The sequence below is a fragment of the Semicossyphus pulcher genome, unplaced genomic scaffold, assembly GCF_022749685.1.
Source record: "Semicossyphus pulcher isolate SPU_LCO1_2020_fin unplaced genomic scaffold, fSemPul1.0.p SCAF_1, whole genome shotgun sequence".
Taxonomy (NCBI): Eukaryota; Metazoa; Chordata; class Actinopteri; order Labriformes; family Labridae; genus Semicossyphus; species Semicossyphus pulcher.
The window spans coordinates 17,193,508-17,215,398 of NW_027211603.1; the positions used below are offsets into that span (position 1 = coordinate 17,193,508).

At 39.3% G+C, this 21,891-nt stretch overlaps 1 protein-coding gene across 2 annotated transcripts; it reads right to left on the reverse strand.

Annotated features, from left to right (window-relative positions):
* Positions 1-1,844: 1,844 nt before the first annotated feature.
* ap1g1 (adaptor related protein complex 1 subunit gamma 1) lies at positions 1,845-21,850 on the reverse strand. Of its 2 annotated transcripts, none has more exons than XM_069687345.1 (23): positions 21,764-21,850; positions 15,576-15,779; positions 15,027-15,151; positions 14,686-14,827; positions 14,424-14,520; positions 12,337-12,413; positions 10,804-10,899; positions 10,459-10,539; positions 10,267-10,365; positions 10,130-10,185; positions 9,924-10,037; positions 9,700-9,840; positions 9,359-9,413; positions 9,043-9,165; positions 8,840-8,929; positions 8,599-8,723; positions 8,368-8,472; positions 8,120-8,261; positions 7,889-8,015; positions 7,594-7,698; positions 7,284-7,444; positions 6,651-6,749; positions 1,845-6,547 (listed from the first exon to the last, which is right to left on the reverse strand). In XM_069687345.1, exons 2-23 carry the CDS (start codon positions 15,774-15,776, stop codon positions 6,452-6,454), a joined length of 2,457 nt encoding a protein of 818 aa, XP_069543446.1. In that variant the 5' UTR covers positions 15,777-15,779; positions 21,764-21,850; the 3' UTR covers positions 1,845-6,451. The 2 variants fall into 2 exon arrangements, with proteins under 2 accessions (XP_069543446.1, XP_069543436.1); XM_069687335.1 differs by having other exon boundaries at positions 1,845-6,553.
* Between the last annotated feature and the right edge of the window lie 41 nt (positions 21,851-21,891).

A 21,891-nucleotide genomic window follows, 5' to 3' on the forward strand; every position in this document is an offset into this window, starting at 1 on the left:
TTGCATTTGTTATTTAAGGCGAAATGTCTGAGCTAACTTTGATGTTTACCTAGCTAGCTACATTGCTACTTTGCACATCTGTGATAATGGTAATAAAGTCACCATACGTTAGCTGACGACTAATATTAAAACTCATTAAGTTAAGCTTTTTTTGCACTCCTTTCCACCCAAACACACTTTCATAGTACAAGTAATACAACTCTTCTGGGATAATAAAAACGTTATCATAATATGAGCTTACTTCCTACCTTTAGCTTAAATACATGGCTAGCAGTTATAGCCGCCTAAATTGGCCTACTATGGGATTAACTTAAAACTAGTACTTTTATGAATTTCTCTTACTTGCATTTGGTGCACTTGGCTCCAGTGGGGCCAAACACAGAGTTCATTTTCCTGTCCAATGGGTAAATAATTTGAGGGGGAGAAACAATTAACAGCTACTGAAGAAATCCAGGCAGAAGTACACGTGAAGACCAATTGAGAGCCTATCAATAGCCCCTGGGTTTACCACTTGTCAATTTGGCTATGTTGTGTTAAATAAAAACTGGTAGGGGCTTCTGGACATTCCCAAATTCCCCGTTTTTTTTACCTGCAACATTTTCATTGTTGATATGCTTAGTGTAATCAACTTAACCAAAATATCAAAAATACTTTATTGTATCAAATCATGTTGTTTATTAGTCCCTTTTGGATTCTTAAGGCTATCTGGTAAAACCAAAAACAATTTTCCAGATGGACAATAACTTTCCCAGCAAACGAACCAATCTTTTGCCCTGAAGAAATGTAAGTAGGGTTACGGTCAAAAAACTGAAAATTATAAAATAAATATTTAATTTCAGCAAGTAAATAAAATGAAGTACAGTCAAAGTGTTGTCATGATCCTGACTTAATACTAACTGAAAAACAACCATAACATCCAACTGGTATAAACTGAGGAATTCTCAGCTACACACCTGCACATAGTTAAATTTAATTAGCAGCACGATTAAAAAGGGCCATTTTCACAGCAGACATGTCTTGCCGCACAGGAGATATTTATTAACATTGACAATGGCTCCTTGTTGTTCTAGTGAGCCATGAACAGTACCAAAGCGTTGTCTGTGAAGGTTCTCAGTCATCCAGGTCATGGGAATTGTAAGCTTAATCCAAAAGGCAATTGGACTTGGTTGAAGTTCTTGAAGATGTCTCACCTCTCATCCAAAAGGGCCAGGGCCCTGAAACTAAAGCAGCTAAATGGAATCCAGCCTTGTTTCATGTTATTACTCTTACCTGTGCTTTTCTTAGAAATGACAAACGTGTCCTGTATCCCTGTTAAACTTTTGACCTCAATAAACCTCAGCCCTACTCATTCTATGTAACCACAAACAATCAGGTGAATGAGGTTTGATTCCCACATAATAATAAAACAGCTGCTTGTTGTCGATTGAAAAAAAATTGGTACATTTAAAAGATGTGGTTTTAAATTGCAATATCTTTATATTTATAGTTAATTTGATTTAAAAACAATTAGTTTATTTATGAAATAATTACTTTGTGGCTAACACAACAATTTAAATGCAAACATTAGAGAATGTTTTAATACGAGCCATGAGCTGACTTGTTAATGTGCAATATTGTCAGGAATGTCCCACTAAACCAAGAAATAAAGATAGTGGCCTTGGTATAAATGGTAAAATTTCTGACGGTTGCAATTTTCTATGGTTTCATTGTATAAATCTTAATATTAGTCATTGTTATACAAAACCCAAATTAACCCAGTACTTATTCATTATAGATCAGAAGGATTCACCACACCCGCAAACCAGGGAAACAAACTACCATAGATCAACTAGATTTTTATTTGACTTTTTATTTGCTTGATCATTTTCTCCAACCCAAAGACAAGAATACACAGCATAAATTGAAAATATCCCATTTAATAGTTTACAGCTTCTCATCTTTAATCATAATTTCATACTTTCAGTCTAACATTCACACTCACCTTGAAGCCATGGAACTGGGACTCAGTTCGACATGTCAAACTCGACTGGAAAAAGTGAACCCCATGCCTCGACCCTCCCCCAACAAACTAGTAACCATATTGTTTTACAGTCAGGACAGGCCTTGGGGGTTACAAACAGATTTCGTTTTCAAAATACAATGGATGCATTTTTTTGATTCAACAGGGAACGTGAACATGGTGGGAATTCAGATGCTCTTCCAAGCCCTTAACACACTGAATTCACCCTAACAACTTAAAAAGAAAACAAAAAACAATTATCCAACTTATCCAAATGACGGATGTGCACTTTCATCGACTTCTTAAAACATTAACAGTATTTTTGAGCACTGTTTCCACAACTTCTTATTGTACATGTTAGTACTGACCCATTAAGGTGGCATGACAGATTTTTTATCATTTTAACTTTTCTTGCATTTCAAAAAAAGATTCTCAGGAGTAGAAATGACATTATTTACACTGGTTTTCACATGCAGCTCAGAAGCTGAAAGTTGAAATTGCAGCCAAAATCATGTCCTATCTAGATAAAAGACATGTCACACACCATCACGCTCTCTCAAGCAAGATCATTCTCTCTCTCACACACACATACACACAAACAAACACACATACTAATATCACTTCAAACGCTGATCACACCGTCGATGGACATTTGTTTCCGTTGCTTTTCTTCCTTTTAAGTTAACAGTGTCCAAAGCACTTATATGTTGGGTTTATTTCCATTTTTAGATTTAAAACTGCGTGAGTTGCGTCATTGTTGATAGAACTGATCAGATGTGACTAACAGTGTACTGGTTGAATAAGACAATACAAACAACACCAACAAAAACATTCAGGAATAGATGTATCAAACTTCCTTTCCCTTCCCGTCAGCCTTCCGTTTTGCACAGCTCCCCCTTGTGGCTATAAGCTTGTAGCACAGGCTTGTCCCAGGCTTGTTTCTGGGGCTGGTAAAGCAGCTCTCCATAAAACACAACATCTAAAAAAGGTCTCCTTACAAATAAAAACAAACAAAACAATATATTGCCTTCCTCCTTCATAAATCCTGCTTTGATCAACTTCCATGTTGTGTTGAATTTAAACTTGTGAGGGCTCAGATCAATTTGACGTAATGTGTTACAGGCCCACCTTCCATATCGGAGAAAAGTTGTGCCGAGCAGAAGCAAACATCAGCAATAAGAATGAAAGTAAAGAAAGGAAGCCATAAGAAGCCATGTACTGTTCAGAACTAGGAAAGGACACTGCTGCTCTAAGAGACGTATCTGGAACCACTTAGCAGATAGTAAAACTTCTATCTGCTATTGTCCAGATAAAACTCTATTCTGATTAAAACCTACTGGCCATAATGAGAAAAATGAAGTGCAGTGAGGTAAGACAAAAAAAATCTATTAGGGGATTGGTAGGGACCTTGCTTGGTTGAGACATGATGTTTTTAGAAAAGTGCAAAATGGCAGACCAAACAGTAACCAAATAACTATTAAAGCGAACACACCAAGACAAAAGGGGTAATATTTCACAAATAAGTTGGTAGATTCAAGAGAATTTAATAGATTTAAATTGTCAGGAGTGCAGAGCACTCAACCACACATAAGGCCAGAAGGAAGAGTTAGATCTTGGCAAGAAACCTGCTCCTCTCTGAAGGAGGGCGTGGACACGAGGCGTTAAAGGGGCATGGAAGCAGATGAAGCAAGGTGCCACTTCTGCTGCTGTGCAGCGCTGTGCTTAGGTTTCTCAGTAGTACAGTACATCTTTCAGACAGATTCAACCCCCATTTCAAAATCCAAAGAAACCCCAATTAGTAGCCTACTAACTCACCAATCCACCTTTGTAAAATAAGTAAAGATAACACATCCAATCATGATTGAATAATGAAGATTAGTTAATCAAATGCAGTTCAATTGCATCCTTTTAAGATTCGTTTTTTGTACATATATGCATACAATTATCTTTCCTAGCTAATCTTTAAGTCTTCATGTGGGTTTTATTTAATTTGATCAGCTTTTGTTTGTTTTACAACTATATACAATGTACAGGCAGCAGATCATATATCTTTTACAATGAATGAGTGATGATACAGGGAAGTCTTTATAGACTGATGCTGACTAGATCTATTTAGACAATATACATGTGAATAATTGGAATTTTTAGAAAATGGTATCTAAAAAAATGATGAAAGATAGTACAAGAGACAAAATTGTAAAAGCCCTCAATATGTACAGAAAAAAAGCCAATATAGCATTTGTCAACAACAGAAAAAGTTAAACTGAAATAATTTTCTCCATATACACATATCATAGCTCAAAAATATTTCCAAAGCTAATAGTTTCTCTGATTTGGTCACAGAAGTTAGAAGATAGTGAAGCATAGTGAAAAGAAGTATACAGCCTGATTGAACATCTGAGGATCTCAACACAGCATCGCAGGGCTGCTAAGCTTGTTCAGTAATGAGATGTACAAACTACCATTAGTTTCTCATGCAGATGCTCCCCTTGATTGCAATTCATGACTAAACAAAGCTGTCAATCTACTGCAACTGAAAGTTAACAACAAAGAGAGAACATCGTGAGGTATTAAGGTTACTGTCCCCGACAGCGTGGTCAGAATTCTGATTTGGAGAAGACGAGAGCCAGGAAATTATACTAACAGTCACCACAACAACCCATCCCAGTACCTCACCGCGTGATCCAAACTCACATTTCTATGTTTGTTTACGGGGAGAAATCTTAATGATATTTCACTTTATTGGAACACCTATACTCTAAAAACACTTGATGCCAGCCTATGAAAAGTTTACATCTATTAGCTGCCATAATCTTTAAGATTTGCTTTGTTTTAGGACTTCATATTTTTAACCAACAGGTTTTTTGAATGTAGAGTCTGATAATGGGGATCATGCTGCCTTAATTTATGTTTTTGTCCAAACTGAGACAGTGCAGATGGGCCGATATTAGTAGGTGACTGATAATTAAGTAATTATGGGGTGCAGAAGTGAAAAAGAAAAATTAAGTGATATACCGATTCAAATCCATCAGGACCATTTCCCTCAGGCTGAAAACACACAAGCAGACTTACAAACCAAGCTCATACAGAACTCCATAGTTCAGGGGCTTTTATCTAGCTAAGTCAGAAAGGCACATCACTTTGATATCAGGCATAAATAATTGAGTCAAATTACTGCAGAAATAAAACATACTTTCACAAAAATAGTGCCGATAAGATGAGCGTCCCCATCGAAGAAGACAGCCATGAAAAAGAAGACTTAAGGGGAAAAAAAGCATTCAGTGCATGTAACTACATTCATAACAAGCTTCATTTACATGTATGTGCATGGTGACTAAAGTTCAACCAGGTTAAGCAAATCTGAAATGTATCTAAATTGCAAGCTCGACTGTGAGGACACAGATTCAGAAAAAGTTTCAACGCAGATTTCAGACACAAATGCAATCAGCTTTTTTTCAGATAGATTTCAGCCCTGGATTGTATCTATCCTTAATGAATGAACCTTCTCGAACTATGCAAAGCAATTATCCGTTGAATTTATTGTACAGAAGTTGAACTAAAGCTACAGGTGAGATTATTTTAAGGAGAGCTGTGTGGGAAGATCTGAGCACATTCTCTGAAACAAGCCAGACTGGGCATCTTGGATGTGTTTATGATGTTATCATTGTGACAAAACAAATGTAGACTATTTCCTATGGAAAAATAAGATAGAGAGGCCGACTGTCTGTACCAGAATATCCCCATCGAGCATGAGTCAAGGTGTGATTGTGATCCTAACAATGCTCAAACATGCTTTAAGCAAATTAATGTAATTCAAAATGAATACAACTCTCTGACAAGTTATATATCATGATGTGGAGAGTCAGAAACAGGGTTATCCATAAAGTTTGTGTCACTATACAGACCTTTCAAAACGTTTCCTGCTAAAGGAAGGTTCATATTAAAAAAACCTGAATGCAAAGCCAAATATAAATATCAATGGAGCAAAGTGTTTCAACTGCATTTTAGCTTGAATGAAAATAAAACTAAAGTTACTGCAGTGCTCATAGTGGGCACACTTCACTCTACAGTGACTTAAGAGGTAAAGTGCACCACAGTGAATGGTGTGCATATGTGCTTTCGTGGGGAAGGTAATGGTGCTGGGCGGAGGGTGGATGTGAAAAATTTTACTAAGCAAAGAGATCATGGAAACCAATTAAGAAAAGAAAATAGAAAAGTTCATTGATTGATATGTTTTCCCAATTATTCTGGTGATGTCAATAGTCAATAAGGTCTTCGTAACATCTGTATTTTTCTCCTGTGTTAGATGCTCTGCTGCTTCCCATGCAACTTGAGGGCAGCGGACTGCAGTGACGTCACAGGGGGATCCGTTGGAAGAAAGTAGGGAGGTGAAAGGAAAATCGTTTTCATAGTTCCCTTGGTGGGGCTTTTAAGAGCGACAGAAGCAGCTCATCACTGCCAGGACTGAGGGGGGAAGTTATTAACCTCAGCCAGGTCTTGCACAGGCGAGCCTTTCAGGGTGTACGTCAGCTTGATCCTCATTCGTAGCTGTTGCTGAAATTTTGTGAGGATGAGTGTGTGTTTATAAAAGAGGAATTTTTTTTAATAATCATTTAAGACTGCATAGGTCTTAAAAAGGGTAAAAACTCACCTTCTGTGGGTTGAGGACTCTGATGACCTGCGTGACGGTTCCCTGGTTGAGAGCTGGGACAACATTACTGCTAGGGGAGAGGAGCTGCAGCTGGAATGTCTGACAAACAGATAGGGGACACTCTGTTACATGGGTTTAATGATATCCATGGAGAATGGGGTCATTGTAGCATGATACAATAGGGGTGTTCACATTGATCGGAGACTGGCCTCCATTCAAACGACTCAATGGTGGCTATTACATGTATTGATTGGATAATGTGATTGAATAAATGATGTTTATTTGCCTGCATGATCTGTTTAACAGTCTTATCTTTGCCTGATCCTTCATCCCTGTCAGATCTCTTAGACACTTGTAATGCAGAGATGTAAGCAGTTGCACTTCCTGGTCAATGCTCGACACATCTTATAGCTTCCTGAATATTATGAAGATATTCAAAAATAGTATGTCAAAATCATTAGAGGATCTATTTCTATTATTAAACTATTTCCCTGCCCATTTAGGCATGCAGTTGGACTCTAAACCATGTTCACATGTACGTTATTAAATTCTTCGTCAAAAGAAGTGTAAAGCTCTTGAACACAGGAAACACAATTATGTGTCAAAATATATTGCAACTTATCCTGGCCTTACCTTTGGTACTGCAGCCTGAAAAACAAAGTCTGTCATATCTGCCTCTGTTGAGTTGGAAGCATGGATGGTGATGACTGCGATGTTTGGGTTGGGATTAGCTCTCTCAAATGTGAAGTCTATTTTCAGACCATTCTTGTTGTATGCCGTCATAGGAGGAATAGCTATACAGAGATTTCAGAGGAGCAAAAGATTAAGAGATATGATGAGTGATGTGGTAACCAAAGAAAAGAAAAACACAATGACAAAGTGCGTTAATACAAACTACTGTATAATCGGATGTGGACGGTCAAGGGGAGCAGCAGACTCTCACCTGCAGCTGCAATGTCATTAAACAGGGGCTGTGAGGAGAGGCCATCCAGAAGGAAAGAGGGTTGGGATGTGGGCACAGAGGGAGCAGGAGCTGGGGGAGGGCCACCTGGAAAGAGGGAACAGCAACACACCAGGGTTTCGGTTCGCTCTTTTATGCCAATACCAAAGTGTGTGACTGCTAAACAGGAGCAGGCCCTAGTTGGACATCACATTCACACTGGAGGCTAACACAGGTTTATACCAGGCCCTTACTTTGCTCTGAAGGCACTAACAGAGAACTTTTAACAGCGTCATACCACTTAGCGAGAGGTCACCCAGCAGATCAAGCAGCTCTCCTCCAGCTGAAGCAGGCTTGGTGGGCATCGTGGTCTGGATAACTGGCACCACATCATTACCGCCCAGCAGGTCTAATAAATCATTAGCCTGGAGGACAAGGACGGCATGTTAGCATGATAAAATACCTGCAATATCTATGTGTACACCATGTTTACTAACAATAAAACAGCAGCAATTAAAAATGATTTAACCTGGTTGGCTGGCTGGGTGACAGGTGGTGGATGTTTCGGCTCCACAATAGAGGGCTCTGTCTCCCCATTTGTCTGGACGATCTCTGTGGGGCCATTAGATGCAGATTTCTCCATGATCGGCATTCGCTCTAGGAGAGCTGGCCTGAAGTCAGCGAACAAGAAAGGGATGAGAAGGGAGGAAAAAAAGATGAACCAAAGTCTACTAACTGGTACAGGTGTGGTTGTGATGATGTGCAATACAAATTCACCTCATGTGGTCGTATTTCTTGAAAAGGGCATTGTACTCCACAGCCCTCTGCTGAAGCTCCACATCGATGCTGCTGCCATATATCGAAACCACCTTCTTGATCCGGCTGAAAACAACACGTTTCATTTTATAGATTAGAAAAGGGCGAAAGCAGCATTTGTTTCCTCACATTTGCACCCAAATGTCTGCAAAGCTTTAAAGTATTAGAGAGAGGTAAAAGGCCTTTACTCACTTTACACCGCTGAAGCGAGTAGACAGCTTCATGATGGCAGTGAGGGAATAACCCCGGGTCACAGGTGTGGACAGGTTGGACACCAGGAGGCCTTCCAGCACGTCTAGGACTTCATCTTCAGTCACCTTAATTCAAAAGGAAGAGAAGGAAACGCATCTAAAGACCTAGTCTTTCTATTCAATACATACGGCTTCTCTTTGTGTTTAATTGCATAAAGGTTTGGTCATTCTTCAATGTGTACCTGAATGGGCTCCTCCTCCTCACACTGTCCAGATACTAGCAGGTCCCCGTACTCTCCTATGCACCAGGAGGCCACCTGTACGAGAGGTTGCTGTAGAACAAAAAGACACACAAGTCACTCTCGAAGCCTCTTAAGCTGTTCTGAAATACAAACAGGCTTACAAAGTCAAATGTAATCATGGCACAAACCAGAGGTGATCTCACCTGAGAGATGTCATCAAGCAGTGCTTTGTAAAGTCTCTGTACTGTGTAGGCGTGCATCTCCACACTGTTGGTGATGAGCTGGATGAGGTTGGGAACAGAATCGTCTCGCACATAGCTCCCTGCCTTTAAGTACAAGCACAAATGTCGATTAGAAAAACAACTGAACTTTAAATATATGTTTGTAGTTGATGCTGAGGAGCTCTATTACAACATTTGATGACATCATATCATTAGTGCCTAAGGAAACACTGGTATTGTTATGAGAATCAACAATCAAAAGGTATTTGAGGCACTGAAGTGTTAGTTTTATACGTACTGTTGTCAGGACCCTCATAATGGTGTCTATGTGCCATCTTTTCGAAGGGGCATACCTGTGACACAAAGACCACATTGATTAGTCTCACTGAAGAAGCATCATAGAAATGTTTCTAAGCTCAATATAGACAGGAGGAAAAAAATGCTGTCAGAAAATAAATGTTATCAGCAAAGTCTTTCAGACGATGGATCACTCTTTTTATCATCATACAGCATTTCAATGTCAGCCATCCCGTCTAATGTGGCACAGTAAAAACAAACGTGTGCACTGTGATCTGTAATACGTAACAGATGGATTTTCTCTAATTAGTCTACATGTATCCGATTGATGCATTGTCATACTTCTCCGCAGCTAGAAAGACTCCTGATGCACAGTCGGCCTTGAATTCCGGGTCACAGGAGTCCAGGAAGTAGAGGAGCTCTTTCATCATGCCTCTTATGTTGTTCCCATTCACCAGGGCGAAGCTCAGCTCCATTGCACGTCTGCACAACAATAAGTACACAAAGGTCAGAAACAACAGGGCAACAAAAGTGTTATTTTCTGCTCTGTAACCACTGTGAATTACCTCTTGATGGACACATCCAGGTCTTTTAAACAATCCACAATGGTGCTCCGATGCCTCTGCACTGCGTTGTGGTCTGTCTGTACCGTCTTTAGTAGAGATGTCAAAGCCACATATCTGGAATGGTGAGTTTAATTAAAAGATATCATCAGGGATTAATAATAACATTCCTGACGACTGGATGCATAAAGGCCAAGAGAATTAATTACCTGATATTTTTGTCATTGTTAAGAAGGAAGCGTCCTAGTATGTTAATGGCCAAGACCTGCACGATAAAAAGGCATTAAGGCAAGAAGATGAAAAAATGTGCTCATGCTAAGATTTGCTTCATATTATATGAACTCACCCTCAGCCCACTTTCAGACTTGATGTCCATTATAGTCAGTACGGTCTCGTACAGAATGGCATTTCCTACATTTTTACTTGTCTCTGTGTTTGTTGCAACCTGCAAGCACAAGACGCACACATTTGTCAAAATAACACCCACTCAACTGTAAGGAGCTTTCCCCAAAAAGCAGTAATTATCATTAATGCTAACCTGTGCAAGAATGTCATTCATTGCTTCACTGGAGTCATCATCACTTTTGCCTAAAATTCTCAGTAGTCTCAATATCCGCACCTGATGAAAGAAAAAAAAGGGCAGTACGGTCAGTTCACTTAACAAGCGTAATACATTTTAATGATCCCAACTGCAAAATTCTTGTTTCTCCTGCCTAACTCCATAATTGCTGCTGCTGTCGTTTTTGTCATTCTTTTTCTACTGAAAGACTTCTCATAACACAACTTCTGATCATGGTTGCTCATGGAACAGCAAAGGCTTTATACCAAACTAATATCTGCAGATAAAGCAGAGAGCACTTGCATGGGGAGAAATGATATTTACCTGCAGGAATGGATCGCTTATGCCTGACACGTCATGCTCAGGAGAGTATCCAGACATGATTAGGTTCTTCAGGATTCTCACCAACTGAGGAACCAGCTACAAAGAGACCAGAAAAAGGAACAAAAAAAGAGAGGTATCACAATATTTTGTGTAGATCTCTCAAATGTTCAACTTTCAACAATTTTCAATTATTTCTTTATTATTAATTACTTAAAATTGTCCCTTATTAACTTATAAAAGATTACAATTTCTCATTGACAGTGGCAGCCAGCCTTACTCCTACAAAGAGAAATATTTAAAGTTGGAATTTGTTTATCGAGTTAGAGTGTATAGTTACAACCATGCATAGTCAAATTACTGAGGCTGTGAATTTAAAACCTTGATTGTGCAAAACTATTAGGTTAGAACAATTGGCTTTGAGAGGAAAATTAAATCTGCATCTGCACTTCTGTTACTTCTGAGCAGGACTAAATAAACAGATGTATATACACAACTCCAGTTTAATTCAATTGACAAGTAATGAGTTATATTAAGATATAAAACGTAATGTAACATAATAAATGTCATGATCAACACAATTTTAATCTCTCAATGCCTTCAAAACAAGATTAACTACATTATTAACAAGAGAAAATAAAGGATCAATGTCTGAACATAACATCCTCAACTATTTAACACTAAAAACCCAACCCCTCCACAACTATAGAGACATAAGGCAGTGAGTGACAGAACTACCCTCTAATAGTGACAGAGGTAAAGTGGGAATCATCTATTACTGGTGACAACACCTGAGCTAATCATGTGTCAACACACCTTCCCAACTGCTTTCAAATAGACAGTGATCATTCAGTGAACTGCATATTAGGCAAATAATGACAGTCAAAACAATAGTGAGAAATGTATCTGACAAATGGACCAAATTATTTTAGAATTATTCCAAACACTGACATCGTAATGATCACCGTACAAGTTAAAGAAATTAAAATAGTAAATTAAAGCACAACATGACATAATAACTCAACACAAATTGGGTTACGTCTGAGGTGACTGTGAGGAGTGATTAATATTTACAGCATGCACCAGCTATGAGATCAGAATGTACTCTTACCTTCTCATTCTAACACAATGCAGGAATTGTAACAAAGACAAATGACAGAAAAAATATGAGGTAGATGTTAGGGAGGGGAAACTGGAAATCATTCACTTTCAGAAAAGCTTAAAATAATGTTTAGATCATGAGAATGAGGTGTGGTGCTTCTGGCACAGGGTTTTTACACCTAGAGAGGAGAGGTACAGCAGCAGTTGAAATACAAGAGGAAAAGACAGCGGTAGGAGATCAAAGACTGAGACATACTCTGGATGTAGAACAAACCAGCATCACAATCCAAGCCTCAAAGTTTAACAGTAATGAACTTCTAGCTTAACTCTACCAAACTGAAGAGTTTACGCAAAGGGAGAATGAAAAGTGACGTGAGCTTCAGACAAATGCAGTAATTGCTTTAAGGTCTTATGGGTAAGAGGATCTTTTGGTACCTTTCTGAAGTGGGCCAGCATGTCAGGACTTCTTTCACACATCTCAGTGAGGAGGACAACTGATGTATGGAGAACACCTGAGGGAGTAGACAGTAAGATTGTTTTGAATTAATGTGGCAGAAATAGTTTGTCTAGTTTTGTTCTTAACTTACAATCCATCAGCAAATTGTTAACACCTTGATGATGCTTGGGTCCTGTGTTAAAGTGTGTGTGTGCGTGTCTGCAGCTTATATCACATACCACTGGAAAACTCAGCTTAATAACTTGCACATTTAAGCCTGTCAGTTAGGGCTGCACGATTATGGCCAAAATTATAATCACGAATGACTTTAGGGTTTTTCAGGAGGTTGAACAAGTGAGATGTGTTGCTTTGCGGCGAAGACACAGGTTTCATGCACTCTTTGCATGTTATTCCTTCTTGCTTAACATCACTTGCCCTAAACCTGAAATACCTCCAATCAACCGATGACAAGCCGTTTTGCGGGACCAGCTCTTCGTCTTCTGTTCCAGACATTTGTCTTTTGTTTCTCTCGAATAATCTCTGTTGTTTACGCTTCCACTCTAAAATGCCGCTCCAAGGTAGGCTTTATGACATGACATGCCAGCTCCCCAAAAAGTGAAGCCAAAACCTCTCGATCACACCCTGGGTGTTTGGCTGTTAGTTTAGGGAGCGCTTGAATTGATATGCATCAGAAGTTTCTACAGGCAGAGCACCATTTTAAACGTCAATATGGCTATCAGCCTTGTTTCTTTAATAGTGGGAAGCCAAAATCGTGATCGGGATTAAAACTCGACTAATTGTGCAGCCCTACTGTCTGTCCAATGATCTCTCGTGGTACTGGCTATTCTTTATATACAGTCTTTAGTTATGATCCCCTTAAGTTAGGCACGATACAACATTAATCAATCGCTGTTTTTGTCATCTCTGCTGCAATCATAACTGTAAGGGAGCCAGAAAGGACAGTTAAGTAAGATTCATCTGTTCCCTAGCCTCACCTGAAGGAGAACTTTTCAAGTTCCCAAAGCATTTTAAGGGTCAGCGCAGTACTTCACCAGACGCTGCTGTGGCAACATATTTTCTCTACCTGAGCCCTGCCCTTGGCCACACTGCTGCACCAATGAAGTGGTCTCACACACATTTGCACATGTCCTGCTTTCAAGCATTTATGTACTACATGAGCCAAATGACAGATGAGAGGTAAACCTCTGACATACTGCTATTTAAATATGATTAACTATGTAAGACATGTACAAATATGCAGGCTTTGCTCTTGTAAATCCTTTTTACCACTAGCCAGGCTGACCAATCACAAAGAAGCACCAGTCAGATGCTCAAAAATATGATGTACTGGCTTGCATATGATTAACCACAGAGGGCATCAGGTGACAGCATCATAAATCTATAAGATCATCACACAGGCCAATCATTATCTAGTGAATGTTAGAAGGTTGAAAACTCGTCTGACTGACGCCAGTGGAAATCAGTGGTGTTGATCTCTGAAGCATCATATTTCAACATGTTTAAAATGTTCTTAAAGTGGCTTTTTAGTTTATATTGTGTAAGTAATCAGTAATTTATATTATTAATTTTTTACATGTGATAGAACTTGTTCACATCACGGAGTATGTTAGGTGTTTGTATAGAAGTGAGGGTACATTAAAGTAGGGTATGTGGCCGAGTAACTAATAAGTCAAACATATTTTTTATCCTAAAGCCACGTTGTCACATCTTCTATTTCTACATTATTCAATGAGGTGAATTGCCAGAAATACAATAATGATCTATGAAAATAGCAAACAAATGTGTCATTTGCAAATTGTGTCGTCTCTAGTATCACTTTTGCATTGCCACACAATGTCAAAGAAGATCAAGTCTGTCCTATATGTGGAACACACAGGCCTCAGAGTTTATGACAGACTCATTAATTCTACTCCCATCTGCAAAGGACACCACCTAAAGGACATTAGCTGTCCAGCTGTTCAGTGCAGAGCACCGTGAGTGGCAGGAAATAGGACAAATTTGTGTAGGACGAGGACATTTCCCCCGCGAGCCAGTAACTGCATCCTGACAAACTGTTTACACGTACCGTGGTTCTTCTCGCTCAGCAGGTTTTTTGTGGCTGGAAGGAACATTTCCATAAGTTCTGGAACCTTCCTGATGACATGAACTGCACACAACGCCGCCTGTCAACATAAATCACACTTAATGAAGCAACAGTCCAACCTAAAACTGTATTTCAACTGTAAGTGCTTCTTGTATCTGTTCAGCAAACATGGTTACATTTGCATCCATAAACTGTCAACCACATCATATAAGTATTCATAAAACATGACAACAATAAGGCTTACTTTTTTCCTCAAGTAGGAGTTGGATGTTTTAAGCAGCTTCTCTACCTCCCCAGCCAAGTCACGACACATTTCTGAGGAGCCCATGCAGCCCAGAGTGCACAAGGCCAGACCCTGGACGTACTGTGTGCTGTGATTCAAGTCACTGGAATGAGAGAAGAGGGTTGAATGAGCCACAAAGTGTACAAGAAAGAAAACATTTTGGTGACAGCTGCAGTAACATGCAAGTGAAATGTGGGGTTCCAAACTACCATTTAATTATCTCATATGAACTGTGCATTGCAAAAAAGTAACAGCTTTAAAAATACATTTGTATATGCACTGCAGAACTGTCCTCCACTTACTTCTTAATGCAATTTGTCATTAGTAGGTGGACATCCTGCCTCTCATCCAACAGCAGCATAGCTCCCAAATAACCTATTCGTTTGTCAGTGAACTTCTGGGACGCAATCAGCTTCAGACACTCCAGCTGAAAAACAAGTCATCAAGTCTCTTAGCTGTCCAAATGTATAAGGTTTGTATTACCCATTAATATTCCCTCCAGTCTAGCACAAATAATGCAGGAGATTACCAAACTCATTTAGAGGGATTTCTGATTCAAGGTGTTCAATTATATTCTGAGAAAGCAGGCTGACTTCCATGGTTTGTTATGGGGCTGAGAGGCATTCAGTAACGGTTGTTAGCCACATCCTAAACACACAGAGAGCTATGAAGGGTGCTTTGATTTAATGTTCCCATCCATGCCAAATTTGTGGGCTGACTATTCTAGATGCTTTTGGCATGCGGCAAGGACCAATATTAGTCCAATACGTAATATAATATAATATAATAATTGGTCATTGAAAATCCAGAGCCTCATCTATTCATACAGCCCATCCCCCAACATCACATACCTGCCCAAAGTGTGCCGGGTAGCCCAACATGTGCATATAAAGTAGCTTTGCCACATTTCTGCAACGGTATGTATTGTCTTCCTCTCTAAAGGACGAGCGGATAGCAGCACACTCTTTCTGGATCATCTCACGCTCCTCTGCCTGGGTCCGTGCTGTCCGGATAGTCCGGATCAGCTCCCGCAGTCTGATCGGAGCTGGCATTCTCTGGAAAACAAAGAAAAGAAAAAGGTTGGCACACATTGCTTTAGTGTTGGCACTGGACTAGACCACACAAAAAGAGAAAAGCTATGCAACTCATAAAGAAACATTTAGGACTGAGGCACCTAAAACTATTTATTTACCTACAATATGTCAGCATTAGTTCAGGGACACAGTAGTGGGTGGGGAAAAACAATCGACCTGCTGCATTTTAAAGGTCAGTTTTATCATTAAGTAAACTCAGCTTTGACCACTGACAGTTTCCAATTTCTCATATGCATGTAAAATGTATACACTTAACCTATCACTGTAGATTGCACTCATAGTACACCAAGGAAAACGGGAGACATAACTCCTTAAACAGCATAAGCAAATAACGTAATTAATATTTGGCTAAGGAGGCAAATAGATGACTATTGCATTAAGAGCTGCTTTTCTTATAGTACTAAAAGTGCAGAGGGAAAGGAGAATGGCAGGTGAAATTCAATTCCCCCGCAGAGAAGCTTCTGAGAGCATACAAGCTTTAAGCCACAGGAAGAGGTTTAAATATTTATAAGTACATGCTTAGATGTGAGAATAAATTCTCTTGTGTTTTTACGGACCAACTCACAAAAAATTGCCATTTACACAAAACTAGACCCAGCAGTGACTATGCTTACTTCTTTAAAACAGGCATGAGCCAAAGCTGTCCTGTCATAGTTGAGGTTGTAGGTTGTACAAAAGACTCACAGAATTAAGCAAAGCAAACTTTTCCAAGAAGCAGGGCACAATGGTTTTGTTTCTATAAAAAGGAAGCATATCACTGAAGTAGCCTCTTGAGTTTTACTTAACTAAAGCTTGTTTAAGTGTATCAAGAAAACAAAGAGTTAGGCAGGAAGAAACCTTTCAATCCTTTCAGTCTCTGTAGAGATTGCCGTGCTTTGCGTCTAAAAATCTAAATTGCTTTATGCAAACAAGGTGCCATAAAATGCTCCATGACTACATTCAACTGTACACAAGACGGCATCTGTTATTTTCTAAGAGCAGATTTTACACACATAAAAATCTAAATCCAAGCTCGGAATTTGTTAACCATTAATGTAAATGTCGTCATGCGAGTTCTCAGGTGTGTGGCACATTTTTCCACACATTTCAATTCAACAACTGAATTTCAGTTCTTTACAAAGTGTAAGGTTATTAAATGGTGGCCTCTACACTGAGAAAGAGGTACATTTTGTCTCGTCTCCATGAAGCCTTTTATCTGGTGCCCTGCAGTACATAATTAAGCTGCTAGAGCAACAGAAACTATGGTAATTACTTGTCTAACAAATCCATTTGGTAGACAGAAACATAAAAGGCATTTGGCGGAGCAGGGACCCAAAAAAATCTTGTGATAAACTAGTGAGCTCTGTGACGCATACTTCTTCTAAACGTAAAGCATGTTAACAAAGACCTTAGCTGACCGACTTCTTACGATGGTTAAAAGTCCCAGTCTGACCTTTGTTTTATTATCCAAGTTAAACACAAGCTTTCAGCGATCATCAAACATGCCACACAACAAAACAGATTTTGCTTTGGTGAATTCAGACAAACGCTGCATTCATCATGTATTTTTTTGTAATGTTTGTTCAAAAGGTGAGAACAGAGGCTTTCTATTAGCCTGCTGAACAGGTGACAGTATATGCAGCTGTGTAACAACAACAAATACTTTGGCTCTGTCAACCTGTTTTAAATAAAACCATGTTGCTAGCATCAATATTGTTAACGCTGTTGTTCTCACTAGAGCCCAGCCATAAGACTTATGGAAATCTTACCCGGTCATGAGCTGGCTAATTGCCAGCGTGCTTCACATGGACACTCAACTCCAGCTCATATTCCCACATGACACAGACTCATTTATAGATTAAGGTGACTGTGAGGAATGAGCTTTAAATTAACCCAACTTGAACTTTAAATTTGTCTTAGAGACACTTGATTGCCTGACTTTCATTTCAGAGCTTTAAAGTGTGAACTTTGCAATTATCTAAAGGGAAAAGAGGAAAATCTCCCAACTTATTTTCATTATTAACTACTGTTAAATAGATTAAGGGAAATTTGTTGAAACTATGCCAGCATACTGAGGGAATAAGGATCCAGACATAGAGGGAATGAGGGCATCCTTTGTTGCATAAGATGGTGGTTTGTAGAGAATCTGAGAATTCACAGTGATCAAAGAGGAGCGGGGAGGGTGGTCAGGAGAGGCCATGCTTTAATAAAGCCAGAGATCTACTGTCTGTCTTAACACCATTTAAATTACCTGAGCTGAATGGACCTAGTGTTGGGCTCAATAAATCAGGACTCTCTGCCCCTTGCTGTTTTAATAATCAAAAGTGTAAGCTGTAAAGAAGGTAAATCCTGCTGCTGCTGAGAGCTGAGGCTGTATAAATTACCTGTCGTCTTTCTTATAGTACAACAGCACATTCTTCTACATCCAAAAACATACAACCATAACTGCCATAACTTTGCTTTACTTTGCGTATTGCTTTACTAGTTTGGCTGTAGTTCTGGGGAGTTTCTTTAGTTCAAAAGAATATGTAACTAGCAGGGGTTGAGCACATTGTAGGTGGATTAGAAAGATCACAGGATGGGGGAGTCTTGGTTAATTCAACAGTTTGGCAGCAACAGCAAAGGGTTCACTCACCAAGGTCAGCTTTACTCAACCTTACAACACAGACAAAAAGCGAACTGTTCTACTGTACAGCTATATTACAGATTAAGGTGGTGATTACAGAGAGGAGTCACAACAGCCCAGTCAGGTTTTGTCAGATAAAATGGCTCGGTTTTCTTAAGGATTTCCGGCCCAACTGTGACTATGACAAAATGTGCAGTCCATCTCCTGCACCACAAAGATGATGAGAAATAAAGAACAGAAAAACCCAAAGCGTGTCACTAAAGGCGAGAGCAGAGCTCATCACAGGTGCACCCTACTCTGACAAAACAATAGTTTTGTCACCATTTCACTTTTCAAGTATCTCAGATTGACGACACCTCAGACCTCTACATTTCTTTAAACCATCAACCTGACACTATGGGTCGTTTAGTGCGACGATACCACATCATTAACACATCTTTCCTGTTTGGCTGTAGTTTGCATGTAGTGTGAAATGTTCACAACAAGCCTTTCTCTCATGAGATTTGGAGATCCAGTCTAGATTAGCTTTCAGAGCCTGACAACCAGCAACAAGCAAGAAGCATGCCACACCTCTCTTTTACCATAGGGAACAATCAACCGATCAAATCTTGGCCATCATGCCAAAAGCATTAGGAGATAAAGGGGTTTTATATTTCATGAGCACCATAAGGTCTCGATAGAAATCGAAAGCACAGATGTAATATCCACTTCTACTTTCTTTATTGAAAAAGAGCTCATCAGCTGCAAGATGAAGAATGTATAGTGATACCACTGGGGACAAGCTTTTCCCTGCTCAATTATCCAGGCTGTAACCTGCTGCACTTTGTCCCTTTATTTTTTTCTCTTTTCTAAAATGTTTACAGAAATAAAATGATATCAAAGCAGACCAGTCTATTATGCCCCACATCACCAGATCTAGGTGAAAAGCGTTGTGTAGCAATTCATTATTAATAATTCACATAAATACTCAACAGTTTGGTCATGGTTTACATTCACTCCCTGTTTCTTACATGCAGTCGAATGTTCAGCCCTGCACCTAGTAGCTGTTAGGTCTTTTTCATACACAAAATATTAAGTTAAGTGTTTCACAAGCAGGGTGGTTGGCCCCAGGGTGGCCACCCTAATAGACAAAGGCAATCCAACCATTATGGTTTAACAAAGTTCTTTAAAATCATTTCTACTTTCTGTTTAGATCACAGAATGGCTGATCAAGAAGTTTGCCACTGTTACATTGGTGTATAAATGTCAGTTAGCTTGCGAATACAACACTATCTAGAAGAAGTGACTCCACCTTCCTTCTCCTAACAAGATCCACTTCCATGTACACTCACAACCTGACAAAGACACACATACATGTACATGAGATTACTTGAAATACATGCACAGAGCCTGGTGGTAAGAAGAGACAGCTGAGAGCAGTTACTGAGTTAAATTTTAACTATTGAAATCACATGAACTAACAGCTGAACATGTAGAGGCGCCTCAGTTGCCAAAGAGGTCTCAAACCAACAACAGAGAGCAGAAACATGGAGTTCCAGCCATGTATATCCTTTTCCACGCCAAAGCACTGGTTGTTACTTCAGTTAACCTATACAAATAGTTATTTATTTGGCTGTTGGGTTGCAAACTAGCCAGCAGGCAAAGCAACCAACACCAATGCTGGAAAAACAGTACTAATGGTTCCTCATTGAAGTGTAATTTAAAAAAAAAAAGAAGATGTGCAGAGCAAAGAACAAATAATGCCAAGAACTCTTCTATTGTTAAAATACTTCATTACTTTTTAGTACACTGAAAGAAACCCTGAAGCATTTCAACTCACATTGTATGGGATACCGATTTGAAGACACAACACTGCCAAGCAATAATTTGTTGTAATATTGTGTGATTAATAACTGCTAACACTTGTGTAAATGTAAGTTCTACTTAATGGATCCCCCAAATAAGTATTAGGTTACAAATTCACCACATCACTGTCAGCAGATCCAAAGGTTGTGTGGCTATAATTAAGGTCACTGTCTTGTTTCAAGCACAATGATATGCTGTTGTCATCTTATCCCGCTGAAATATTTAACATCAAAGGACAATTTTGGATTCTGTTGAATCCTGGAAAGATCTCTTTACCATGAGTGCTGTAGAACTTACACAAATATATTATATCAACAAGTGGTTATTTATAAGATTGTTGATATTTTGCTGCACTTGTTAAATTGTCCTATAAAAAAGGGTATGTGACAAGGAGGTTCAGGAATCACCCATACTGCACGTCACACTCATTTGCTCACTTCCTACTTACACCTGACTTCCTTAACGTTAACCAACACAATGCTTTATGACAACAGGTCTTTGTCAGGCGAAGTTAAGCTACAAGCATTGTTAAAATGTGCGTATCATAATGTTACCTTGTTAATCAGGACGGACTCAACACAATGCAACTAACTTATGACACAAGACCAAAAAGGAGTCCACGTCCTTAACACACTAAGCTAACTGTCGTTAGCTTCCTGGTTATCCAAACGTAGTGTTGAAGTATTGCTGTTATGTTTGATTTTTATAAGGGGCAGGAAAGTCTGATATCATTAATACACTTTGAGCCAAACGTCAAATGAATAATGTTACTTAGCTAACGCAAATTACGCCTAGCATACGTCAGCTAATAACAAGCTAACACTAGTATACACTCATATTTCCAGTGGAAGGGCAACATATGATGTTGACACTCAGCAGCAGCCTCACCTTGGCTGACATTTTTAATGATATAAAGAATTACATCAACAGTATTAGACGATATTGTCGAAATTAGACAAGAGGCCATGACTGGCTGAGCATGACACCTGAATCTCATCGCCGATTGATCAGGACATGATGCAGTTTAGGCCTTCTGGAGGCATTTGGATTATAAGCTAGCGAGTCCTCTGTGGCGTTAGCTAGCTAGCATTAGGTTCTCTGGTACCAGCTCTGAATACAATCCAAACTAACGTTTAAAGGCAAACGTAAATTACGCTAGCTAGCTCGAAGGACATCAAACATACATTGACATTGCGTGCTGCCACAGTGACTATAACTTTATGGACAACTGCACAGCTTAAATAGCTATTGAGCTTTAGCTACATCCCTAGCCCAGCAGGTTGTTAGCAAGGCTGCAGCTAAAGGGCTATGCTCACTATGCTAGCTAACTTAGCTGCTGACAGGCACAACCCCGGTATACTGAGGGCTGCGACTTCCTATGCAGCGCCACAGTGAGAGTTGTCAACGTAGATACAAACAAGCCACTGATTATTATTCACACGTAAAGCAATTTTCATATATTTCTGCCGACATATTATTCTTAGAATATACTTACTAGCCGTAATGATGCCAGAAAATAACTGGAATCGTCTCTATTAGCAATGGAGGGAGGAACACACTAGACATGCAAAATGGTGGCTACTCCAGCCTCAGCACATCTACCGCAGGCGGAGGGTTACACTG